This window comes from Mustelus asterias, chromosome 11 (genome assembly GCF_964213995.1).
Source record: "Mustelus asterias chromosome 11, sMusAst1.hap1.1, whole genome shotgun sequence".
In the NCBI taxonomy this organism is placed as follows: domain Eukaryota; kingdom Metazoa; phylum Chordata; class Chondrichthyes; order Carcharhiniformes; family Triakidae; genus Mustelus; species Mustelus asterias.
In genome coordinates this window covers 44,573,971-44,596,493 of record NC_135811.1, presented here as the reverse complement: position 1 = coordinate 44,596,493, position 22,523 = coordinate 44,573,971, and the positions used below count along the sequence as shown (strand labels likewise).

General features: G+C 40.4%; 1 protein-coding gene across 1 annotated transcript; it reads right to left on the bottom strand.

Annotated features, from left to right (window-relative positions):
- Window positions 1–3,892: 3,892 nt before the first annotated feature.
- Window positions 3,893–21,230, bottom strand: ccnj (cyclin J). The gene is made up of 5 exons (XM_078224401.1): window positions 21,159–21,230; window positions 17,708–17,921; window positions 7,996–8,295; window positions 4,376–4,535; window positions 3,893–4,283 (listed from the first exon to the last, which is right to left on the bottom strand). Exons 1-5 carry the CDS (start codon window positions 21,225–21,227, stop codon window positions 3,893–3,895), a joined length of 1,134 nt encoding a protein of 377 aa, XP_078080527.1. The 5' UTR covers window positions 21,228–21,230.
- Between the last annotated feature and the right edge of the window lie 1,293 nt (window positions 21,231–22,523).

The following is a 22,523-nucleotide window of genomic DNA, read 5'->3' as shown; positions in this document are numbered from 1 at the left end:
GATGGAAAATTGAGTTAGAGACACAGTTTGGGAGATTAGGAGTCTCATCAGCAAGCATCTGACAGTGCATGTAACAAAATTAAAATGGGAAATGTTGGACTATTTTTGAATGGAGAAAACAATCACAAGAGGGTCATCAAATATTGTGATAATAGGAAGATTTGTGAGCATGAAATGTGCCTTATGCAAGATTTGTATGTTGATGTGTCTAAGTTTAAGGATGTTACGATTCTATTTTCCCAGCACCGTTCACACCATTTCACAGAAAAAAAGGTAACTTCCCAAACTGATCTCCTCTGTCTCAAAGGTTAAAGTTGCAAAGGACTGACAATTATCCTTTTATTACAGTGTTAAGCACTGAAGACCCACGTGGGTCAGCCCTGCACACACCGTCAAAAAAAAAGTAAAAATATTTAATTCAGTTGAAAACAAGTATTTACATCATCTTATTACATGAAAGCAATAAATCAAAAAGTGCAAAATACATTGCTTGACTAGATAGATAAATTGTTCAGAAAAATAATAAATACAAGGTCACATTACAACCCTTTTAACTGAGGTTTTGGTGATGAACAGAACATGAGCATTTTAGGTCTCATCCCTTCAATGCTGGAACATGAACCAGGTAGCCTAGCAAGAGGCTGAAGACACAGGAAAGCCAGCAATACTGATCGTTCCAAACAAGTAGGCTTCAACAACTACTAACAAGCGTATAATCATGTTATTCAATTATTTAACTATTAGAGGATCAAAAGACATAAGCAACAAGTTTCAGAACAATTTCATTTATTTTTACATTGATGTGAACTTTCATTGCAGTGTTATCATGCATGTGGAAGTTAGTTAAAAGTACAAATGCTTAAATTTCGAGGTGAAGAAAATATTTCAGGTTTTAAATTTGTTGCTGTGAGCAAACAGGTCTACACAGGCTGAAAGTCTACAGAGAATTGTGCAACAATGCCTCCCAGTAGAGGGTGTATTGCAGGTTTAATTTGTGATTGTGACCATTAAAATCAATGTTGGATTAACACAAGAGAGTGATCAGTGTGAGCTACTGCCACAAAAGCTCAAAAGAGAACAAGAGGCAAATTACAAGATCCAGCAAGTGTCAGTCAGTAAAACCAGGAGCTAAAAAGGCTGAAGGGTACGTAATGGGATAGCTAAACAGTAAGGGGACGAAAGGGAAAGTCTGAGGGTGAGAAGATCAAAGAAGTGAAGAGCCAGAGATCACAACAAAGTGAGGAATGCTACAAAAACAAACACAAATAAAGTGGAGGGATAATGGGAAAGCAGCTTATGAGCAAGATACCACATGTCCACAAGTAACAAAATTGAACAGCAAAACATACACAATAAAACTATATAACCATGACAGGCTACAGTGAGAACACCAAGAGCAACCCAACAGGCAAGAAGAGAGGATATCTTGCAATTTCCTACTACCAATGGTTCAGGAAATCCCCTGGTTTATTTTGGAACTGGTTGATGTCTCCATTAAAAACAGCAGCCAGAGGCTCATTAAGTATTTGGGTGTAAGTAAGTTATACAGTGAAATATTTCAAACTGTTCATTGATCTGTCAAAGTGTTAGGTTGCCCCCACCACATTCTGTTGTTCTGTGAAAGGGTGACACTACTTAACGCAAACACAGTAAAAAAGTTGGAATGATGTGGCAGATCCTTCCATATCCATTAGAGAGGAGACATGTTCACATTTCAGATACAGACCCATTAGTTCTTACTTAAAAAGGTCCCTTCCCTAAATATTAGCACCATTTTTATATTCTTCACGGGTGAATAGAACTTGATGGATTTCCATCTTTTCCTAGTGTAATCCCAGATTTCCAGCATATGGTCTTCCCATGCTATTAGATTTGAAGTTTAAAAGTTTATTTATTAGTGTCACAAGTAGGCTTACAATGAAGTTGTACTGCATGTGAAGTTACTGTGAAAATCCCCTAGTCGCCACACTCCAACGCCTGTTCAGGTACACTGAGGGAGAATTTAGCATGGCCAATTACCTTACCAGCATATCTTTCGGACTGTGGGAAGAATGGGGAGAATGTGTAGATTCTACACAGACAGTGACCCAAGCTGGGAATTGAACCTAGGTTCCTGGTGCTGTGAGGCAGCAGTGCTAACTGCTGTGCTATTGTGTTGTCCCTTCAGTCTGTAATGTTATGTTTGTATTAAGAATCTTTTATAATTATTCAAAAAATGATTTTGCCTTTGGACATAAAATTCAAGCATACGGATGACCAATACAGATTCTACAACTACTAGCCAGCTAACATTTTGATTAAATATTATATGCAAAAAAGAATTTCAGACAGTCTCCTATATAACCTACAAGTGTTAGGTAGCTACTGGATATTTATTAGAGCATGGAATTTTTAAATTCACTGTTTGTTGCTATTTAACTTTTTTTTAAAAAACCATAAACAGATTTGGAAAGAGTTTACAGGTCAGAAAGAAAATTGCAACTCTTCAAAAGAAAATTGAATAGTCATTGTAATAAAAATTCCAGACACTATGATGCATTTTAAATACCATTATAGAGGTTATTTCAGACAGGGAAAAATAAAACCATGCAATAGAGATTCATGTGATATGTAGCATTTTGTTTTTGAATCAAATTAAACCTAGCTTTATCTCCAAATTAGACAACTAACTTAATCAGATTCCAACCCCAAATAAAATTAGACATTTTGAACATCTTGACTGAAGAAATACTAAACAATCTAATGGAAATAATTTTATTCAAAACCACGTCAAGTTCTTCATTTTGGGATCGTGCTGCGTGCCTTATAAACTAGATTTATTCTGATTACACATTCAAGTCTAGGGAACAATGCAACATTGCACTAAATAAAAGGATCACACTTGTGTCATCAATTCTTTAGTGCAAGTGCAAGGGAAAATAGTGCTTACTCTTGAAAGTTGTATGCAAAACAATATTTTATTAAAATAAGCAACTTTTTTTTTTAAGCAGAGCATTTTTAATGCTCTCCGTAATTGAAACTCCCAGAACCATCTACAGAAAATAGGTGTGAAGATTAAATGGATGATTAATTAAAAGCAACGGCACAGTTTTTAAATGCTAGTGTTTGTGAAGCTTCCAATAGTCCAAAAGGAGATCTATAGACATTGTCAGACCACACAAAAAGCAAAAGCAGCAGCAAAAATGATTTATAAGCACCTGAAAAACAGAAGGAGATTGCTATTGGGATTCTAATAGTGCAAACGTATTGTACAAATAATGCATCATATTTGAAATGAGAAAGCATATTTGTCAGCTACTTTAGAAATAAATGAACATTTACTGTTCTTGCATGCAACAGTACATTTTTCAGTCTCAAGTGGTTACGTAAATACAATTAAAAGCGAATGAGGTAGTTACCAATTGTTGAACGTGGTTACCCTGGTGTTAAAAAAATAAAGATAATATTGCACAATAAGCAACCAATTTACATTTACTTTTGGCTCAGAAATAATGCCAACACCAGAAAATGCTACTGTTAAAACTGTAGCCATTAGTCATTGTTTGGTATACAAATGAGAGAAGCATTAATAAACTGACTGAAATCATAACCAATTCCTGAGATAAAAGCATCAACCCTCCCAAACTAGGATTTTTTCCCTATTAATTTGTCAGCCTTCCATAATCTCATTTAACCTGCTCTCAGGTTAAATACATCTGCAAGCATTTAGGGATGTACTTTATTATTTCTGTAAATATTAGTGCCCAATAACCCCCAACACCTACAAAATAAATTGTGTTGTTGCTTCTCTTATTGTTAAGATGTAGAAAAAAATGACTATTTCAAAATATAAAGTCACTTCCACACTCAGCATTGTTTTTCAATAACAGGTTCTTGTAATTGGCTTTTAGGCTTAATGGCCATTGACTTGGTAGCTCTTAGAAGGAATATTGATACATGATTTACCTTCCACAGTGGTTGTTAATGACACAGCATTAGCTTGTATGGGTCCATGAGTTGCATTAGTTTGGAGATTGGAAGGGCAAGCTAGCATTGTGCATCTTGGTGCCTGACCAGATTGACAACCCTGCTGCAAAGGCTGTTGGTGTGAATACTGCAACAGATGCGAATGCTTTGGGTACAAGTATGGTGAAGTCTGCTGTTCAGTCCGGCTTTGGGAGTAACCTAATGGATGAGTAAAGAAAGCTGTCTGTCCAATCTGCTGAATTGATTGTTCACATTTCTGTTCTGCTTTCTGTTCACCTTTCTGCTTGTTGGCTTCTTTGACATCGTTGTCATGAGCACTACAAATTAGCAATGACAAAAAATGTTAGTACAAAGTTACCAAGCGCAGCAACCACAATTAAAGAAATATCTTACACTAAATCAAACTTACATCAACAGACGTTCAATGCAGGGCAACAGGGTATCCCATGAATAAGCAGTAATACGATGCAGTCGAACGGGCCATAAAGGAGAGAGTTTAAGAACAGCTCGAGATGCTGCTATGCAAGCAGCAGCAACTATTGACGGAAAATAATTTAGAAAGCCATGATCTGTAGAGATAAGAGCATAGAATAAATTGCAAGCCCACACATTTAAATTTACTGATGCCTTAAGAATTTACATTGTTGCTTATAACATCAACGAATCAACTACGTGAGAACTTATCCAGTTCAGAAAAGCAGTATCTTGAACTGTAAAATAATGTAAAAATGGCCAACATGGATCTTTTGCATCAAGCCAACTATTGTCAAGGATGATCTCTGTCGTCCAAAAATCCACCTGTAAGGAAACCAGAACGCTTGGAGTATGGTTATAGACACTTGTACTAATGTTAGTATGTGTCCATCCCATCAAACTTTCCAAATGTCTTTTAGACAACTGGAAGAAAAATACATTTTAGGTTTCAACTAAAAGTATAATTGGTTTCATTTTGCTGGTCCAAAGCTGAACAGCTTCATTAGGTCAATGTGCAACTACGTAACAACTGCATGAATGAATAAACTTGGATATACAGTTGCATTGGTAGATATGTTATTGGATTGGCAGCAATCCAGACATCTGGACAATGATTCAGAAAAGCATGTTCAAATCCCATCATGGCAGCTGGGGTATTAAAGTTCAATGAATTAAATGCATCCAAAATAAAAGCCTAGTATCAGTAAGGGTGACAATGAAACTACTAGACAAAAAAAGTGTCCTTTAGGGAAGGAAATCTGCAATCCTCATTTGATCTGGTCCACATGAAACTCCAGACTCATGGCATCGTGGTGCATGCAACGGTCTGCTAAAACAGTCCAGCAAATTACTTGGGTTGTAGTCAAGGAGGAAGCACACCAGCACCTTCTCAAGGGCAATAAATGGTTACCTTACCAATGATGCTCAGATCCCATGAAAAATAAAAATAGGAAACCCGTTTTAAAAAAGGTAGGAATATTGTTTCCAACCATGTCTTTATTGCAAGTTTAAAAACAAAATTAAGCCTAGAGATGTATTTTAATGTACTGTAGAATACACTGCTATTCTGAAGGAATAGATATGCAAAGAAAGGGATATCCAATTTTATCTGTAATTCTTTCTGCCCTCCAGCCATTCTGTTCTTCTCTAGATAAATTTCTGCACAAAAAGGTAGGAATAGGTGAAGCTGAGAAAAACAGATTGGTGTTCTGCACTGGAACTTTTTATTCTACTTATTCACATTTAAGCACATAAATAGCCTCAAAGTAGCTTTCAAAAAACAGAGCGTGATTATTTATATTTAATGGCCAAATCAGGATAGAGCAGATTTCAAAGTCAATGCAGAAATTTGTCTGAAATTCACTGCTTGCTTCACAAAAGGAACATATTGTTGTCCGGGTTCCTATATAACAATTTAAGCTGTGGAGTCTCAATCCTTCAGGTTTGAACTGTTAAGTTTATTTGTCACAAATAAGGCTTACATTAAAACTGCAAAGAAGTTACTGTGAAATTCCCCTCTGTTTTTTTTCCAAAAACATTTTCTTTTTTACTTAATGCAACCTCACCCCAACTTCTTTCTCCCTGTTCCTGATTAGACAGACATTAAATTCAGCACAACTTATACTTGCATGATTTTGTTCATTTTGCACTCTTTCATTTTGATTGGTTGAGAAACATTTGTTTGTTCTGTTCTCTTAAATGCTTGAAAGAAGACATAGCAGCATTGCCAGCTCTCACTTCCAGCAGAGAAAATGTTGTTGCATTAATTGGGCAATTCAGTCAGTGCTTTAATACCTTACGAAAAAAGGTTTAAACTAACCAGAATAGAAAATTAGCAAATCTCTTGGAATATCGCATGCACAAGTTAAAATCAAATTACAAACAACTATGTATATTGTGACCTTTTTCTCTGTCACAGAAATTTTGATTGACTGAGAATGTCTCCCAACCCTAGACAACGTTTTGTAGAGGTCCAGGTGAAAGTGGGAATTATTATTTTTATTGTAATTTTGTGTAGTCTGTTTGAGCACTCCTATTTGTCCTTCAAACAAATTTCATTGTACATGTTATGGAATTTAATTTAGTTTTAAAGCTAATGTCACAAGTTCATCGATGCTTCAAAAACTGCCACGGGCAAAAAGTGAATTACAATTGGAGAAATTCTAACTGTTGGCCAATGTTCATGTGTGGAGATAATTGTGGCCAAATACTCCACATACTGCAGACCAGTCAACTCTTGGATTGATGGGGAGATTCACTCAAGATAAAACTTCCATGCAAAATAAATATTTGCATTTATATAGCACCTTTCACAGCCTCAAGGCATCCAACAGCATTTAACAGCTAATTGGGTCTTTTTGTTGGAAGAAGTGTAGTCACTGTTATAATGTAGGAAATTTCTTCACTCAGAGGGTGGTGAGTGTGTGGAATTCACCACCACCAAATGTAGTAGAGGCCAAAACGTTGTCTGATTTCAAGAAGAAACTAGATATAGCTTTTGGGGCTAAAGGGATATGGGAAAAATCAGGATATTGAATTCGATGATCAGCCATGATCAAGATGAATGATGGAGCAGGCTCAAAGGGCCAAATGGCCTACTCCTGCTTCTATGAAACACAGCAGCCATTGGAACACATGGTAATGTCATGATTACTCAGATGATGTTTTTTCATTTAATAATTTTGATGAAGGATAAATATTGGGCTAGACACCAGGGAGAATTTCCATGCACTTGAAACTGTGTCAATGGTATTCTTCACATCTACCGGACAGCAAAGAGGCCTTCGGTTTAATGAATCAAATGACTGTACTCAAATGGATCAGTGATTCCTTCAGTCTTGAATTTTGATCACAAAGCCAGAATTCTCCGATCTTGCCCGCAGCAAGTAGAGATTTGGTTGAGCGCCAAAATTCTCGGTTCTCACTGGCAGTGGTGGTGGGGTGTACAATATTGGAGAATTCCAGCCCAAAGTCTCTGAAGTGAGAACTGAGCCTACAACCTTCTGAAACATGAGGTGTGAGCAACTAACTGACAGGACATTTCTCAATAATATTTATTTCTCCAGCAAGTTACTTCAGACAGAGAAAGGCAAATGTGGAGACAAATAGATTGTCTGTATGGAGGGACAATATCCACTACCCATGGTCATGCTTTAGCTACAATACATAGTGTATACAGGGTGCAGTGGACAACTCAGTAAGCTTATTTCATTACTTCCCAACCTTGTCACCAGAATACAATATAATGGAAATACCACCACCTCAGATCCAATCACAAAAATGTTTACTTCGATATTTGTTACTGTTCCTTATGAATGCTTGGTCAAAATCTTGGAATTCTCTACTTAACAATTTGAGGCATTCCTTACATGAATGGGAATAGAGGGAGGAGCAAGCAGGAAAAATCTCCAGCAGCATGGGAGAAGAGTGGGGCTAGGCTTACTCCCGAATAGGAATCTCCCAATAATTCTGTATTAATGGAAAATATGCAGAAAGAGGAAGGAAGGAGTAACTGTTTTAAATCAAGTAGACAATACTTGTGTTGATGATAAATACCTTGTAAAGACACTTCTAGAAAGTAGGCAGAATATTTTTCTGTATACAACTTAGTCTTCTCCAAGTAAATCATAGGCCTTCCATCATGAAGATCAGTTTCATGTACAGCAACAGAGAGGTAGTAATCAATAAAGTGGGCAGCAGTGGGCAGGCAGAGGTTCCACTGAAAAGATTCTAGTAACAAGAGCTCCATGTGCAACAAGTTCTGTTTATTTAACATCAAGTTCATACTGGTCATACAACTGAGACTGTTGAGTTGTTCAAGTTTGGGTACACGGTCTTCTTTTTCCTCAAACTTGCCTGATTTAATGAAACAAAATGTTCACGTTAATCATATTTACAGTAACAATTTAAACCAGACTAAGCAAACAATAGATCAGCATTAGAAAAATTAAATTTGTACAATTTAAATCCCACCCGAGATCAACGGACCTTTCCATGGTCTGCCCCAATTCCTGTGGAGGGCGGGACAGTAAAATTCCAGCCTATGGCTTTCAAAATATAGGAACAGATCAGTTTGTGTTGTTCAAAAAAAGTGGTCTTTACTGCACAAAATAATGTTATAGTTTATCAAAACAATAGTGATGAAAAGTAATGAAATAATTAGATAAAAGCAAATTACTGCGGATGCTGGAAATAGTTGGGTTGCAGTTATAATTCTCCTTGCCAATGCAAAGTGATTTCAGCTGGGCTTCAAACAAATCGTTACTTGAAATCTAAGAGGTTTTTATTGACTACCTTATAATGACACTTCCAGAAAGTAGGCAGAGCCTTTTTCTGTATGTAACCTGCATCTTCAAGCAAAGTTTAGGCCCATCCATCATGAAGGTCAGGTTCATGAGAACCAGCACAACTTCAGGTTTGGATTCCAGTCTACTTTCTACATTGGCCAGATACTCCTCACATGCAATGCTGCTTTTTTAAAATAAACATTCTAGAAAGCTGTACTTGCGCCCATAAATGAAACATCCAATCCCATCCCTTTCTCCCTCCCCCCACCCGTTACAAATTAAGACAGTTTTTAAACACTGTTGGTAAAAGGAAATTAAACAAAATTTAAACAAAATAAGTGGATAGTACTTAGAAGCACTTTTTAAAAAAAACTCTATTACCATTTCGAGGGAGAGAATAAGAAGTGTTCAGGTCACCAACATTGATATTAGCTACTTCAGATCAAGTGCTTATTAAATTAAAGTAGTTCCAGCTAGAGTGACAATTAGAAGCATTTTTAAACAATAAGAAAACTTTAGGGTAGAATGTTAAGGTTTCTTGCACAAGGATGCATTTAATATACTAATTAAGGAAAGTCAGCATGGATTTGTTCAAAGAAAATAGTGTTTAAGTAACTGAGTTTGCGATGATTTAACAGAGGGCTGATGAGGATGTCATCTCTACAGAGGCAATAACATCAATGAGCATACTTTTTTTTCCCCCCTAGATCGTTGAAGAACTTGTCTATTAACGTTACTTTGACAGCAGAGCCAATTATGCCCATTTACTAACTACTGACATGTGCGAGTGCCACTATCTATGAGTTAACCCTTTGTGCATTGATTTTTCCATCCTGAGTGCGCCATGGTTTTGCTGCATTATTCGCCGAGAAGGTGAGCACATATATCCCGACAAAAGGCAAAGGCAGAGCACCCTGTTCCATCTGGTGTGAATGCTGTGGTGTCCATATAGGACCCTCCCCCCCCCCCCTTGACAGGGTAGCACAGAGCCTCAGGTGACCCAAAGGGAAAATGCCTGTGCCTTACATGAGCTCAGGAGACAGGAGGATTGCCAAAGCTGTGACCAGACAGACCGAGTGGTATAGGGTCTTATCCATTGAGACATTTCAGGAAAAAGGTGTTTAAATATGATGCCAGCACATTAGTCAGTGATCATAGAGATGCTGTTCCTGGAGGTGGATGGACAGAGGGTCAATCCACAGAAGCGATTCCGCAAATATTCTCTTCTCTTGCAAGTAGTTTTGAGAGAGGGAGATGGAGTATGTGGAACTGGATTTCATTCTTCCAGCATGTTGAGAGAAGACATAAAGAAAAGTGTCTTCCCGCCAGAGGCAGGAGCAGAACCCCAAGGAGGAAGGGGTGGCAGGGCCTGTTCCACTGGCACAGGAGGGATAGAGAGCGGCCACTCGGAGACACCTTCCACAACCCAGGGTCTACGGACAGTGCTCGATCTTCCTAGAGACCAAGCGAGAACTAGGTCAGAGAGGACTCCACCTGCTCAAGGACACAGTGGTCCATCTGTGCAACCTTATATCTCAGCTGACAACTCATGGACATGGATGGTATCCACTGCTTGTGGCTTTGAAAGTCACCAGCCACTCTCAACTTTCAAAGCGTCTGGCTCCTTTCAGAGCTCCACCGGTGTACAGTGCGGCATCTCACAGGCAGCAGTGGCATCGTGGTTAGCATTGCTGCCCCACAGCGCCAGGGACTCGGGTTCAATTCCCAGCTTGTGTCACTGTCTTTGTGGAGTTTGCACGTTCTCTCCGTGTCTGCGTGGCTTTCCTCTGGGTGCTCCGGTTTCCTCTTACTGTCCGAAAGACATGCTGGTTAGGTGCATTGGCCATGCTAAATTCTCCCACAGTGCACCCGAACAGGTGCCGGAGTGTGGCGACTAGGGGATTTTCACAATAACTTCATTGCAGTGTTAAAAGTAAGCCTACTTGTGACACTAATAAATAAAACTTTAAACCTTAAAAGTGCATCAACGAGGTGATGATGCACCCTTCACCCAGACACACAACTACTTTTGACCAGGACACTAGAGCCATGGGATTTGTCCAAACTGCACTCACGTGACTCTCTGTTCCCCATGGCATCAATGAGTGCAGTTTATCAATGGCAAGGCCTTCCACTCCGATGTTTAGCTGGTCTGTGACCAGGTGTGCGCTAGGTTCCTGGGGAGTGTCCATGGTAGCTTCATCCTTAGCCCCCCCAAGATGCCCGATATTTTCCTGAGGCAGCAGAACGGGGCTACAGGGTTGGCTCCTCAAGGAGGAGGGGTGCCCCGAGGATGTGGCTAATGATGCCTGTGTAGAGGCCACTGAGGGGCTCATGATGTTACCTGTGATTTGGTGGAGCAGACTATTGGAATACTGAATGTGGTTCTGGTGCCTGGATTGGTCTGGTGGACCCCTGCAATATAGTCCCCAGAGGCGTTTTACACCATGGTTGTTTGCTGCATCCTGCCCTGCACTTCATTCAGGCAAGAAGCTGCCCGAGTAGAATGAGGAGTGGCACATCTCCTCTGATGAAAAGGTGGTCCTAGAGACAAGAGGTCATCCTAGAGAGAGTGAGTAGAGGAAGGTCATCAGGCAGTGGCAATGGCCAGAAGAGGGAGGAGAGCTCTGGAGATCCTCAGTCTCCCATTTCATCAATGGTAAGGATTAAGGCTAGTGGTAACATCCCATTAAGCTGATGTCTCTTCCCCTCTGACTACTGGCAGTGCACACCCTCACTAGCTCAGGTCATTGGAAAGAAGCGGTTGCCCATAGTTCTAACATTGCAGGAGGATGACGACGACTTAGTGGGGACAGTGCATTGTTCCTTAAAGAACTACTGCAAATGTCTGACTCCTGTTTGGCTGAAGGCAGCTCATGAACTCAGCGAGGAGGGTAATGTCCAGGAGATGTTGTGTGGACAGTTTAATCTCTCCTGATCTAGGCTCCTCCTTAATTAGGAGCCTCTGCGGTTTAGTGTCACCCGAGGCAGATGCACACATTTCACAAGGGTCTAGCCACTGGGTTCAGTGTGCTGAGATGAGGCATTCACAATGACTGGGTTGAGTGATGGTCCTGACCATTGTGGGGGATGTCCTCATTACCAAGAAGACACTGGCATGATTAATGTACTCTGTCACTGAGAAAATGGCAACCAATAAGCTGGCAGCCCTGCAGAGTAGATAGAAGGTTCTGGAGTGAGCACCCACCCTCAGTGTAACACAGATGCAGTTGTCTCAGTGGCACTTTACAGGAAATCTCAAGAGCAGGGAGTCACAAAGGTCGCAAATAAGTGAGATTTATTTCATTTACAGAGGTGCTAAAAGTGTCTCACTTATGCCTATGCTGTGCGACTAAACCTTCTTAATCTTTCTAACCCTACCGCTACATCTTGGTGTATCCCCAGGATTCACAGAAGAGTGGAGATGTCCTGCTGTAAGGCACGCCCTGTTGTCTGAGATGACGTTAGTAATGTTCTGGAGAGCCCCAGAGTGCTGCAGTCTGGTGGTGCCACCTTCAGTCTGCAAGGCTGGAGCTGTCGTGGTCACACCAAGAGGGGAATCAGATGGGCTGGATATTCCCCGAGTCCTCTGAGTGGAAGGCCCCAGGCTATGTACCAACTTCTCCCAATGGGTGCTTGAGAATCCCTGGCTCCCACTAGATACAGGGGAAGCTGAAGTGAGGTCAAGAAGTCCCACTGTCCTCTGGCATGGACACTCGCGGATGCCTACAAATGCCTGTGTCATGGAGTTCACGCCCTCCACAGGTGCAGGGCAGAGGTCACATACCCAGGTTTCCACTGTCTGCCACCCACAGTGTTGATCTGGCTGTCTTGGAGTGCTGGCACGATCACCTTGGGCAGAAGGTATTGAAACTCCTCAATTCATCCTTTTGAATCCAAGCAGCATGGTTGACATCCCTTCCAGATGTTCCCAACTTTACCTTTGGAGCTCCAGCAACTGAGGCATGACTGAGTCCAGAGGCATGTCATCTGACTGGGCCGCAGCAGTGTCCAGGCCTCCAGTAGTCCTCAGGTTCTGGCTCCCTGGGATGCCCCTACCTCCACCTGCTGTGAATCAGGGAGAGTGAGGTGTTCATCAGATTGTGACCCTGAGGTCTCTCAATTCCCACCATGGGGTGTGTTTCTGCACTGGTGGAGAGTGTGGGTGAATACAGTGATGCCTCCTCCAATCTTCACAGCCGAGAATTCATCAGAACTGGTGAGGGGGTGGACCCCTTTGCCAGGCTGCTGAGGGCACTGGACTATTTCTCCGATCTGCTTGGAAGAGAAGGGAGCAGTCATTGGCGCACAGCAGGAGCATTTAGATAGAAGAGTCTACTGTTAGGTTGGTGGTGTTCTGGGTCGGTGGTGTTCTGGGTCCTTGCTTTTTTGTCACCCACCTTGCCCTTGGTGTATAAGCGGCCATCTTCCTTTCTGGCCAGCACTCACCTCAAATTGAAAGAAAGGATTTTTAATTTGGGCAATCCTTCACCCCTCTGGGATCTCTCCTGTTTATTGAGAGTCAGCTTGTCCTGCACGGAAAATGATGGGAAGATCGTAAGCAGGCCATGTGCCAGGGAGATGATAAGGATATCTGGTACGTGTGAGCGGTGAGAGCATAGAGGTGATTAGGAGACGAGCCGCAGGGGAGATGAAGTGAAAGAAGTGGAGTGGTGGTTTCCTTTAGGTGGCAGTGAGAGTAAGCTCTGTGGATGTGTGATGGGTGTGGGAGTGTGTAAATGGGGAGTGAGAAGAGTGACTTACCCTGGCTAAATGGAGGACATCATTCATTCTCTTATGGCACTGGATGTCTCTCTTCCTCTGCAGGGAGGACCAGCCCTGCCACTGCCTCCCATGCAGGGTTAGTGACCTTGCTCGAGGGTCTCCTCCCTGTTTGTAGGTATAAGATGTGGCGACTCTCTATAACATCAAGCATTCTGGTGAGGGAGCCTTCTGAGAATCTTGAAGCAGACTTTGTTACAGCCACTCTTTGTTGGACCATGAGGAAGTGGCTGGGGAGTCCTTTAATGGAGCTGACTGAAGCACTCAGCTGATGGTGGAGTGTCAGAATCAGAGGCCGTCCACAAAAGTAGCAGCGCGAAACCAGGGAAAAGAAAAATGCTTAAGAATACGATGCAAAAACTTGCCAACACTGCCAGCAAGCTACTCACTGTTTTTCCCCCACCTGAAACTGCACTTAGCAAAAACAAAATTGGAAAATTCTGCCCTTGGAATTCAAAAGTAAGGAAGTTTCAGTGAATTAAAACACTGATGCTGCCTCAACTGGAGTACTGTGTCTAGTTCAACACATCATGCTGCACTTTAGGATGGATTTGAAGACTTTAAGAGATGAAGAATGGGTTTAGGAGAATTAAAATAAGAGACCTCAATTATGTGGAAATATCGGAGATGCTGAAGTTTTCTCCTCGAAGAAAAGGACGAAAGGAGATTTGCTCCACACAAGAACCGGACGACACCAATTTGAGGCAGTTGCAAAAATAAAACCAATGGCAACACGTGGATTCTTTTATAAAACCAGAATGGTTAGGATAAAACAAATGCACTGCCTGAGGGAATAGTGAAGACAGATTCAAGCGGAAATTGAACAAGCACCTGAAGAGAACACAATTTGCAGGACTATGGAGAAAGGGACTAATTGAGTTGCTCTTTGAGTTGGCATAAACACAATGGGTCAAATAGCCTCTTCTGTGCTACAGCCCTTTGTGATTCTAATACACAATAATGCAAGAAATGTGGGGCTGGATTTAGTTGGCCTGACAGGGGTCTCACCCACCAACAGTAGAACTGGTAGGAAACCCATCATACCATTGGACTGGGGTGCCTTTTCAGGCACTTAGTGGCCAAGGTCGTTCCTTCCGAGATTCAGGACCCTGGCTGCAGATGTTCTGCCCACTGAGAGCAATTGGTCAGAGGCCAACCGCTCTCCATTGGGTCATCAGCACCACCAGGAGTGGTTGCAGCTGTTGGCAACGCACCCATCAGTGATCCAGAATCAGCAAAAGGACTCCAAGCCAAAGGTGAGCGATGGTGGGATGAGGATCTTAGAGAAGGAATGACAGTGTGGGGGTCAAAGATCAAATTTAGGTAGTACTCCCAGCCCAACGCTGGGTCCCTCTATCAGGCAAGTCCCTGATATTGAGAGCTCTTCTTCTCTCTCTTCTTTCTCTCTCCCCCCCCCCCCCCCCAGGCATGTTTGATGGCTGTCCTTCAGAGGGCACAGGGAAGCAAAATTATTTCTGCATTTCAAAGGGCTCAGGGATAATGGATATCAATCAAGTCATTACTGAGTCTAGCTTGCATCTTGCTGCTGGAGTCCAAGATAACTGCGTCAACACCTCCACCCGTGACTTAATTGGGTTGTTGTGGCTGGGAAACTGGTGTGGGCCTCTCTCGCAATTAAGTGGACTTGACTACCATGGTTCCCACTTTGATGGGTTGCATCAAATCCAGCTTCTGGTCAGTGTTGGGAGTAAAATATTCCAATTGCAAAGGTTTGTTTAGAAACAGAATAGGGACAATAGGAGGAAGGAATAGCTGATTTATTAATTAGAAAGATATGGGAAAGCACATCACTGAGGACTCTGGGCAGAACTGGGAAACAGAGGGCTCTTTAAAAAAATAGATACAGGCAATATTGCAAATTCATACAAGAAAATGTGAGATTTGTTGACTAATTTCGGTGTCAATTATAGTGGGAGGTGGAGAATACACCTGATACTTCAGATACTAAAATTGATCATGGGACTGGAGTACAAGAAAAAAAGCTCTAAAAACGGAAATTCCCATGACTTTAAAAGGCAATAGGTGAGGAACTTGCAGATTCTTAAAGTCTAATCTTACAAAACACTGATTCTGGAATTGTCCTTTTAGAGTGGAACATTGTAAATGTAACTCCCATTACTTAGGAAAAGCAATTAGAAAGAAACCAGGGCATTCTAGACTTGTTAATTAGAGATATTTGTTCTCCAAGTACAGAGTGACTAAATTGGAGCTGATTAGGAGAAGTGGCACCATGGGTAGATCTAAAAAAAACCTAATTGATCTGAAATGTTAACTGTTTCTCTCCACAGATGCTACCCAAGTATTTGCAGAATTTTCTGCTTATTTCAGTTTTCCAGCAACTGCAGTAATTTGAAATAAAGTTTATTATAGTTGAGCATAAAGCAAGATGCAGGTGGTTGGTTAGATGAGAAAATGAGACTCCAGGAAATGGAGTGTAAAATGTAGCATAAGAAAATATCACAAGGCTAGTGTTATCAATGTTTGCCTCACACCCTGACTTTCAGGGACACTGCTATTGTGGATTTGCTAATACATTTTTTAAAAATTTATAAATACGCACCAAAGGGATGGAGTATAAAAGCAGGGAGGTCATGCTCCAACTGTACAGGGTACGGGTGAGGCCGCACCTAGAGTACTGTGTACAATTTTGGTCCCCTTATTTAAGAAAGGATATATTAGCTTTGGAGGGGGTACAGAGAAGGTTCCCCAGGTTGATTCCGGAGATGAGGGGGTTAGCTTATGAGGAGAGATTGAGTAGACTGGGCCTGTACTCATTGGAGTTTAGAAGGTTGAGGGGAGATCTTATAGAGACATATAAGATAATGAAGGGGCTAGACAGGGTAGAAGCAGAGAGGTTATTTCCACTTACAATGGAAACAAGAACTAGGGAGCATAGCCTCAAAATACTGGGGAGTCAATTTAGAACAGAGTTGAGGAGGAACTTCTTCTCCCAGAGGGTAGTGAATCTTTGGAATTCTCTGCCCAATGAAGCGGTAGAGGCTACCTTGTTAAATGTGTTTAAGTCACAGATAGATAGATTTTTAACCATTAAGGGAATTAAGGGTTATGGGAGCAGGCGGGTAAGTGGAACTGAATCCACTATCAGATCAGCAATGATCTTATTGAATGGCGGAACAGGCTTGAGGGGCTAGATGGCCTACTCCTATTTCTTATGTTCTTAAGTTTTATTCAATTTAATGGCTTTATCCATGAGAATTTCTCAAGCAGAAGTCTGAGAAAGTTAGAAGATATGCTTGCTAATCAGGACATTAAGCCATAAAATTATACAAATATATTACCACAGTCATTGATATATGACGACTAGAATGTTGGGGGCCCGAATCTTAGCAGGACTGGATGAGGAGTTCCTGCGGTTTATCAGCATGGTTAAGGCGCACCTTAAGACTTAGTGCACTGGAAAGGGTTGCTGGTGTTGCTACAAGAGCAAGCTGAATGGTATATAGATTGCAACAAGTCATTAATTTCAGAACATTAGAAGTAATACAAGATAATGAAACCGACTATGCAACATGTAGTTTCCCCAAATCATCTGACTATACTTTAATAAACAACTCCACATAATATTACAGAAACAATTTATTGGGGTATTCGAGTTTCTGGAGGACAGTCTTCCGGGGACAGTTCCATATAGCTGCTGATATTGTAATCAACCTTCAAGCATGAACATTCAGAGTGATTGCTAGTAAAATAGCTGATATGGATGGACATGATGGTTAATCAATTCACATTGCTGCATATACAAGCATGCTTGCAGTCAGGTTATTAGGTAGCAATCATGATCAGTAAACCAGGCTTCTAGAGACTGTGGAGCCCATGGTTAGCTTTGAACTCATTACTAACCTGGAAAAACCACCTTGCATATCACAGATGAAGGATTGGCCCTGAAGCCCTCTTGATGCATTTATCCAGCTAATCTTGACTATTCATACACTTTGAGCTTTGCAAGTACATTCCTGATTCCAGCAACATTTTCCTTTAAAAGTCAATTAGTTCTTAAATATAAATTGGGGTTAAGATTAATGTATCTACACAACATAATCAAAGTTGCTATTTGTCACATTTTTGGAGTTTGTAACAACAATGCTGCAAAATGGGGATCTTGAAATTGTACATCAAAAATAAAAGAAAGTCACGATCAAGAAATACAACACACTTACTTGCCAAAAGTAAACAGGAGAGTGCCACCAGATGTAATTGCTGAATAGAAATAGCATCATAACGGTCCATAAATAAATCTAGAAGGTAAACAGCAAGGTGACGAGCAGTGGGGCAAAGATGAAAGTGATTGCTGATGATTGCGAGAAGATCTGCAAAGTAACGTCTGGTGTTCAGCTGAGGAGAGTGGCTTTTGTAGAGTGGCAGTCTCAGCTCCTGGGATAAGTGAAATAAGAACATATCTTTAAAAGGAGTAACACACACATTATCAAAAAAAAGAAAATCTGTAGACCAGTTTTAAAATACAAGGACTGGTTAATGAGAAAAATTGATATTACAGGAGAGGCAGCTTTCTCGTTTTGACCAGGAAATTAGTATTTGAATCGTATATGAAAATGATTTTCTAGTCTCAACCAGCTGGGAATAGTTAGTGGAAAAACATCTTTGGGAGAGAGCAAGCAGACAAAAAAAAAATGTCGTGCTCTACCAGTCAATCCTGCCACTACTAGGCATGTTAAACTGAAACATAAAAAGTATAGTTTATTTATTAGTTATAAGTAGGCTTACATTCACACTGCAATGAAGTTACTGTGAAAATCCCCTAGTTGCCACACTCCAGCGCCTGTTCAGGTACACCGAGGGAGAATTTAGCATGGCCAATGCACCTAACCAGCACATCTTTCAACTGTGGGAGGAAACCGGAGCACCCAGAGGAAACCCACGCAGACACAGGGAGAACGTGCAAACTCCACACAGGCAGTGACCCAAGCGGGGAATCGAACCTGGGTCCCTGGCACTGAGGCAGCAGTGCTAACCACTGTGCTGCCCATCAGTTTCACTTGATAGATGAGGACAGTGGGAATGCAGATGATGTTTGGGACAATGGAAAAAAAAGTTGTTTAACAGTGTTTATTTTTTGAACTAAACGTTTTCTCAGGCAGGTAACACCGATGCCCCAAGACGTACTGTGTTCCATTATCCATAAATTGTATTAATGGCAGTAGTAAGGGCACAACAATTTGTTTCAGCATCTCCAAAATAGATAGGAAGGAAAAAGAGGAACTTCAGCTAACCCTAGATGGCTGTTGGAAAGTGTGTGGGGGGTCACTTCAAGGATAGGATTAAATGTGGCTATGATGCCATGTGTGATTTAATAGTCTGCAGATATTAATTATCTAGATTCAGGCCTAAATTCCACTTAAGCAAGTTATCAGGGACTGACAACTCTGATGAAAATGGTAAAAATATCTTGGTGATGCACAGCGGAGGCAAAACAGCAAGATAAATAGATCTTCCCTTTTCAAAAGGGAGGCAGAAATTACCTGATGTTTGAGCTCGAGCAGAGGGAAAAATATTTATTATGTTCAAAGTTACTGAGTATTACACAGGTATCAGCCTGCACCAAATACAATCCATTAACCCAGAATAATGCAGCACAGGAGTCCTTTTGCCATTCAGCCCATTGAATCTGCTAGCTATTTCAATAATTCTTATTCTTTTCGTATATTCCAGAAATAGTTTTCTCCTTAAAGGCTACCATTGAATTGGTTACAACTTGATGTGAATTCCATTGATTTGCATTAAAGTTGAACATCCAGAGTTTGGAGGACTAACAAATAGGTTAATTGTTATCATTCACTTTGCAACAGTGTCAGCTGCAAGCACTCCACTCAACAAAAGCAAATTTTCAGATAAAATGTAGACTAAACTGGAGAATAATCCCATCAACAATACAATTCTGCATTCATTTCCAAGAAGGAAAGGATCCAGCACAAAACTGAGTTTGTAAATAGGAAAAATTCCCAAAATTGGTAACAAGATAAATAACAGATCTTAAATTGGGTTAAAATAAATGGCATACCTCTATTTCTGCTCTACCTGAATTTACATGGTTTAGTATAGCTATGGCATAAAGTCTAAATGATTAATACCCAAATGGGGAAGGATTGTGTGTGTGGTGTACCTTACAAAATTGTAAAGTATTTCAGACTGGTTTCATTGTTTCTTATGATTAACAGTTTTAACCTTTAAATGACCAGACGCTTTAGTACATCTTTAATACAAGTTTGTAATCTGATACTGCCCAAACATACGATATGAATAATAGGATGGGACACTTTTGGGAGCATGTTGACAGAATGAAATAGACCTCCAGCTTAAAATGAATAAGACTCAAAATTTGTTTTTGCATCTCTTGTTGCATTTCCCTCCCCAAAAAAAGAGAGCAAATAAATAAGTTGTATTCAAAATTATTAGATAACACATACAGTTGGATGCCATTTTTGCGTCAGGATAAAGTAAGCCATTCTTGTCAGACTGTATCAATAGTTATACACTTAGTTTGATCTAAAGGGCAGTAGGTTCTGAAAACTGCTATTAGAAACAAGAGCATCAATGCATTTTTGGATGCATCAGTACAGTAAACATGGGAATCAATATAATAAGGGAATAAGTGTCAGACTATAGAATTTATTACAATAGGTATAAATTACATTTTTCTCAACTCCAAAAAGCACAAGTATCAAATACCTGGTTGCAATAAAATTTTATACAGACCTAAAACTAATATTTTACAATTCTATCATTTTGTCACAAGCATAGATCCTAGAACGTCACACAAATGTAAATGGTTTGTGCTCCAAGTCTTCATAGTAGGGGAATTTCACAGTAACTTCATTGCAGTGTTAATGTAAGCCTTACTTGTGACTATTAAATAAACTTTAACTTTTAAATCCTAAAATTTTCAAAGCGAGATTCAGTTTTGCTCTTTAATATTAGTATGAATAACCAATGTACGTCAATTAAATTACAAAAATTGATTGAGTTTTCTAATGATTTTTTAGAAAACAACAAATGTGAAGAATTATATAAACATAATTTAACTTTGTTATTCTTGTATTAGTATAGGTCTGTCCTTTTTTTGTGCCCAGGAGGGTTCTTCACCAAAATACCACCAACTGAAGGTGGATGAGCTATTCCATATTGTGAAATATAAAATTGGCAAACAAGTCTTGACTCCAGCCCAACTCTTCCAAATTCATCTTAATCAATGGTGAGTTTTACACCTTGAAAGTCAGTTACTCCGTGGTTGACAATGCTAAAACTAGTGCCAATGTAATGAAAGTACACAAGATTAGAGCCTTATTACTACGTATACATTGTTTGCTGCATTGGGGCTCCAACCAAAATGTACAGCAGATTATGCTGTTTTAAGAACTTTTGCAGCTTAGAAGCAAACTGTCCAGATTATGCAGACGGGTACATTAACTGGGAGAAGAAATCAAGTACATTTAATAAAAACACTTTCAATTAAGAATGGTTAGAAGTCAGCCTCTCCACAGCATGAAGTTTAAAATGGAAAAACTTTGCTTGTCCTTACTCTTACAAGAGGAGTCTGCGTGGATGTTTTCTGTAGTTTAATGGCCCTACACTTTTGTTTACATAGAAATGTACCTTGATGCGAAGTGCCTGATGGATATCGGCGACCACTTGTCCTTTCCACCACTGTTCCTCCAGCTCCATCGGACGCAGCAACACTAAGTTAAATTATTTGTTTCTAGAAGAGAAAAAGGCAAATGCCTAACCAAAAGCACACAATACCGCCGTTCAGTATTTAGACTGAACAGGTTAGAAAACCTCTTCCGTCCTTATCAACCCGACAAATTAACGCTAATCAATTGTTTGTATTCACCGGACAAACCTGACATCTACTGATGAGAAAGGCTCGACCTCGCTAATGGCCAGTTTGCAATTGCAGAAACATTCTGCAGGGCGCAGCTGAAAGTTATTTTGTGTGTGTGTCTGCTGTGTTGACAGCAAAGCGGATCTACCATCTCAAAATACACTTTAGAGTCTGGATGTAAATTACAAAATTAAAACTGCAACAGGAAGTGTTGAGTCCAGAGCAACGCGTACCTATTCACTGGGGACACAAACACTTCCGGGACCACAAGTATCAGCAACAGCCTGATTTGTAGTTTTTCCTTGCTGGTTCCACGAAAGAGAGCTGCCTGATTATGAAATGTACTGTCTCTCTGTAGACGATTGTTTTTAAGCATAGGTATTCTCAAAAAAAAACCCGTCTTTCAAGTTTAGTTGACTTTCCCATTCATTTCTGCCTGGTATAAAGTTACAAAGTGCCATTCCTTGTTGATTCCGAAAGCTTCAATCTCTCGGAGTCAATGCAGGGACACAAAAGACTGGCCTCACTGCCGTCTGTCTCATGAGCTTATGGTTCAATGCAACATTTTTGCTTCTTCTTGGGACGGGAGACACAGTTGGTTTGTCCCAGCTTGCTGTGTCGCATTTCACTCCAGTTATGCATTCTGGTATTCACCATGTGGCGCTCATAACTTGCCCGGCACGGTTTGCTGCTTTGCTAAGGTTGGATGTCAGAGGACGGATATTATACACAAGCTATAAAACTAAGTTGGATTGTGAGGAATGGCAGGAAAATGAAGAGAATGAAATCGATAGGAAGTTGGAACGAGAGAAGGCAGAGGAATAAGACCCAAGAAATCAATGAGTAAATGTAAACAAACATAAAGCTGTTTGGAGTTGAGTAACGGTAGTATATAGAAAACACTGATGGCAGAATTTTGAAATGTGGAAATGAAGAGGTAGTTTCAAGGCCAGATTAAGCAGTGAGTGCAGTTGATAATCCCAAAGTCAAATCGCAGATGTGATTAATGTTTTAGTCACTGGCCTGTTGTTATTTTATTTGACTTTTATTCCTTGACATTGCTTCGGATTATTTTAAATATGTATCTCTATTTCCCTCTAATTCTGACATTGTCAATCTGTTTCATTCTTTCATCT

Excerpts from the sequence above, each read along its gene's own strand:
- ccnj (XM_078224401.1), bottom strand. The coding sequence starts at position 21,227 with ATGGAGCTGGAGGAACAGTGGTGGAAAGGACAAGTGGTCGCCGATATC. Across the intron at positions 8,296-17,707 it reads CTCCTGTTTACTTTTGGCAA|GCAAGTTTGAGGAAAAAGAA; the intron begins GTAAGTGTGTTG and ends TCATTAAATCAG. Across the intron at positions 4,536-7,995 it reads TCTAGAAGTGTCTTTACAAG|ATCATGGCTTTCTAAATTAT; the intron begins GTATTTATCATC and ends TTATCTCTACAG.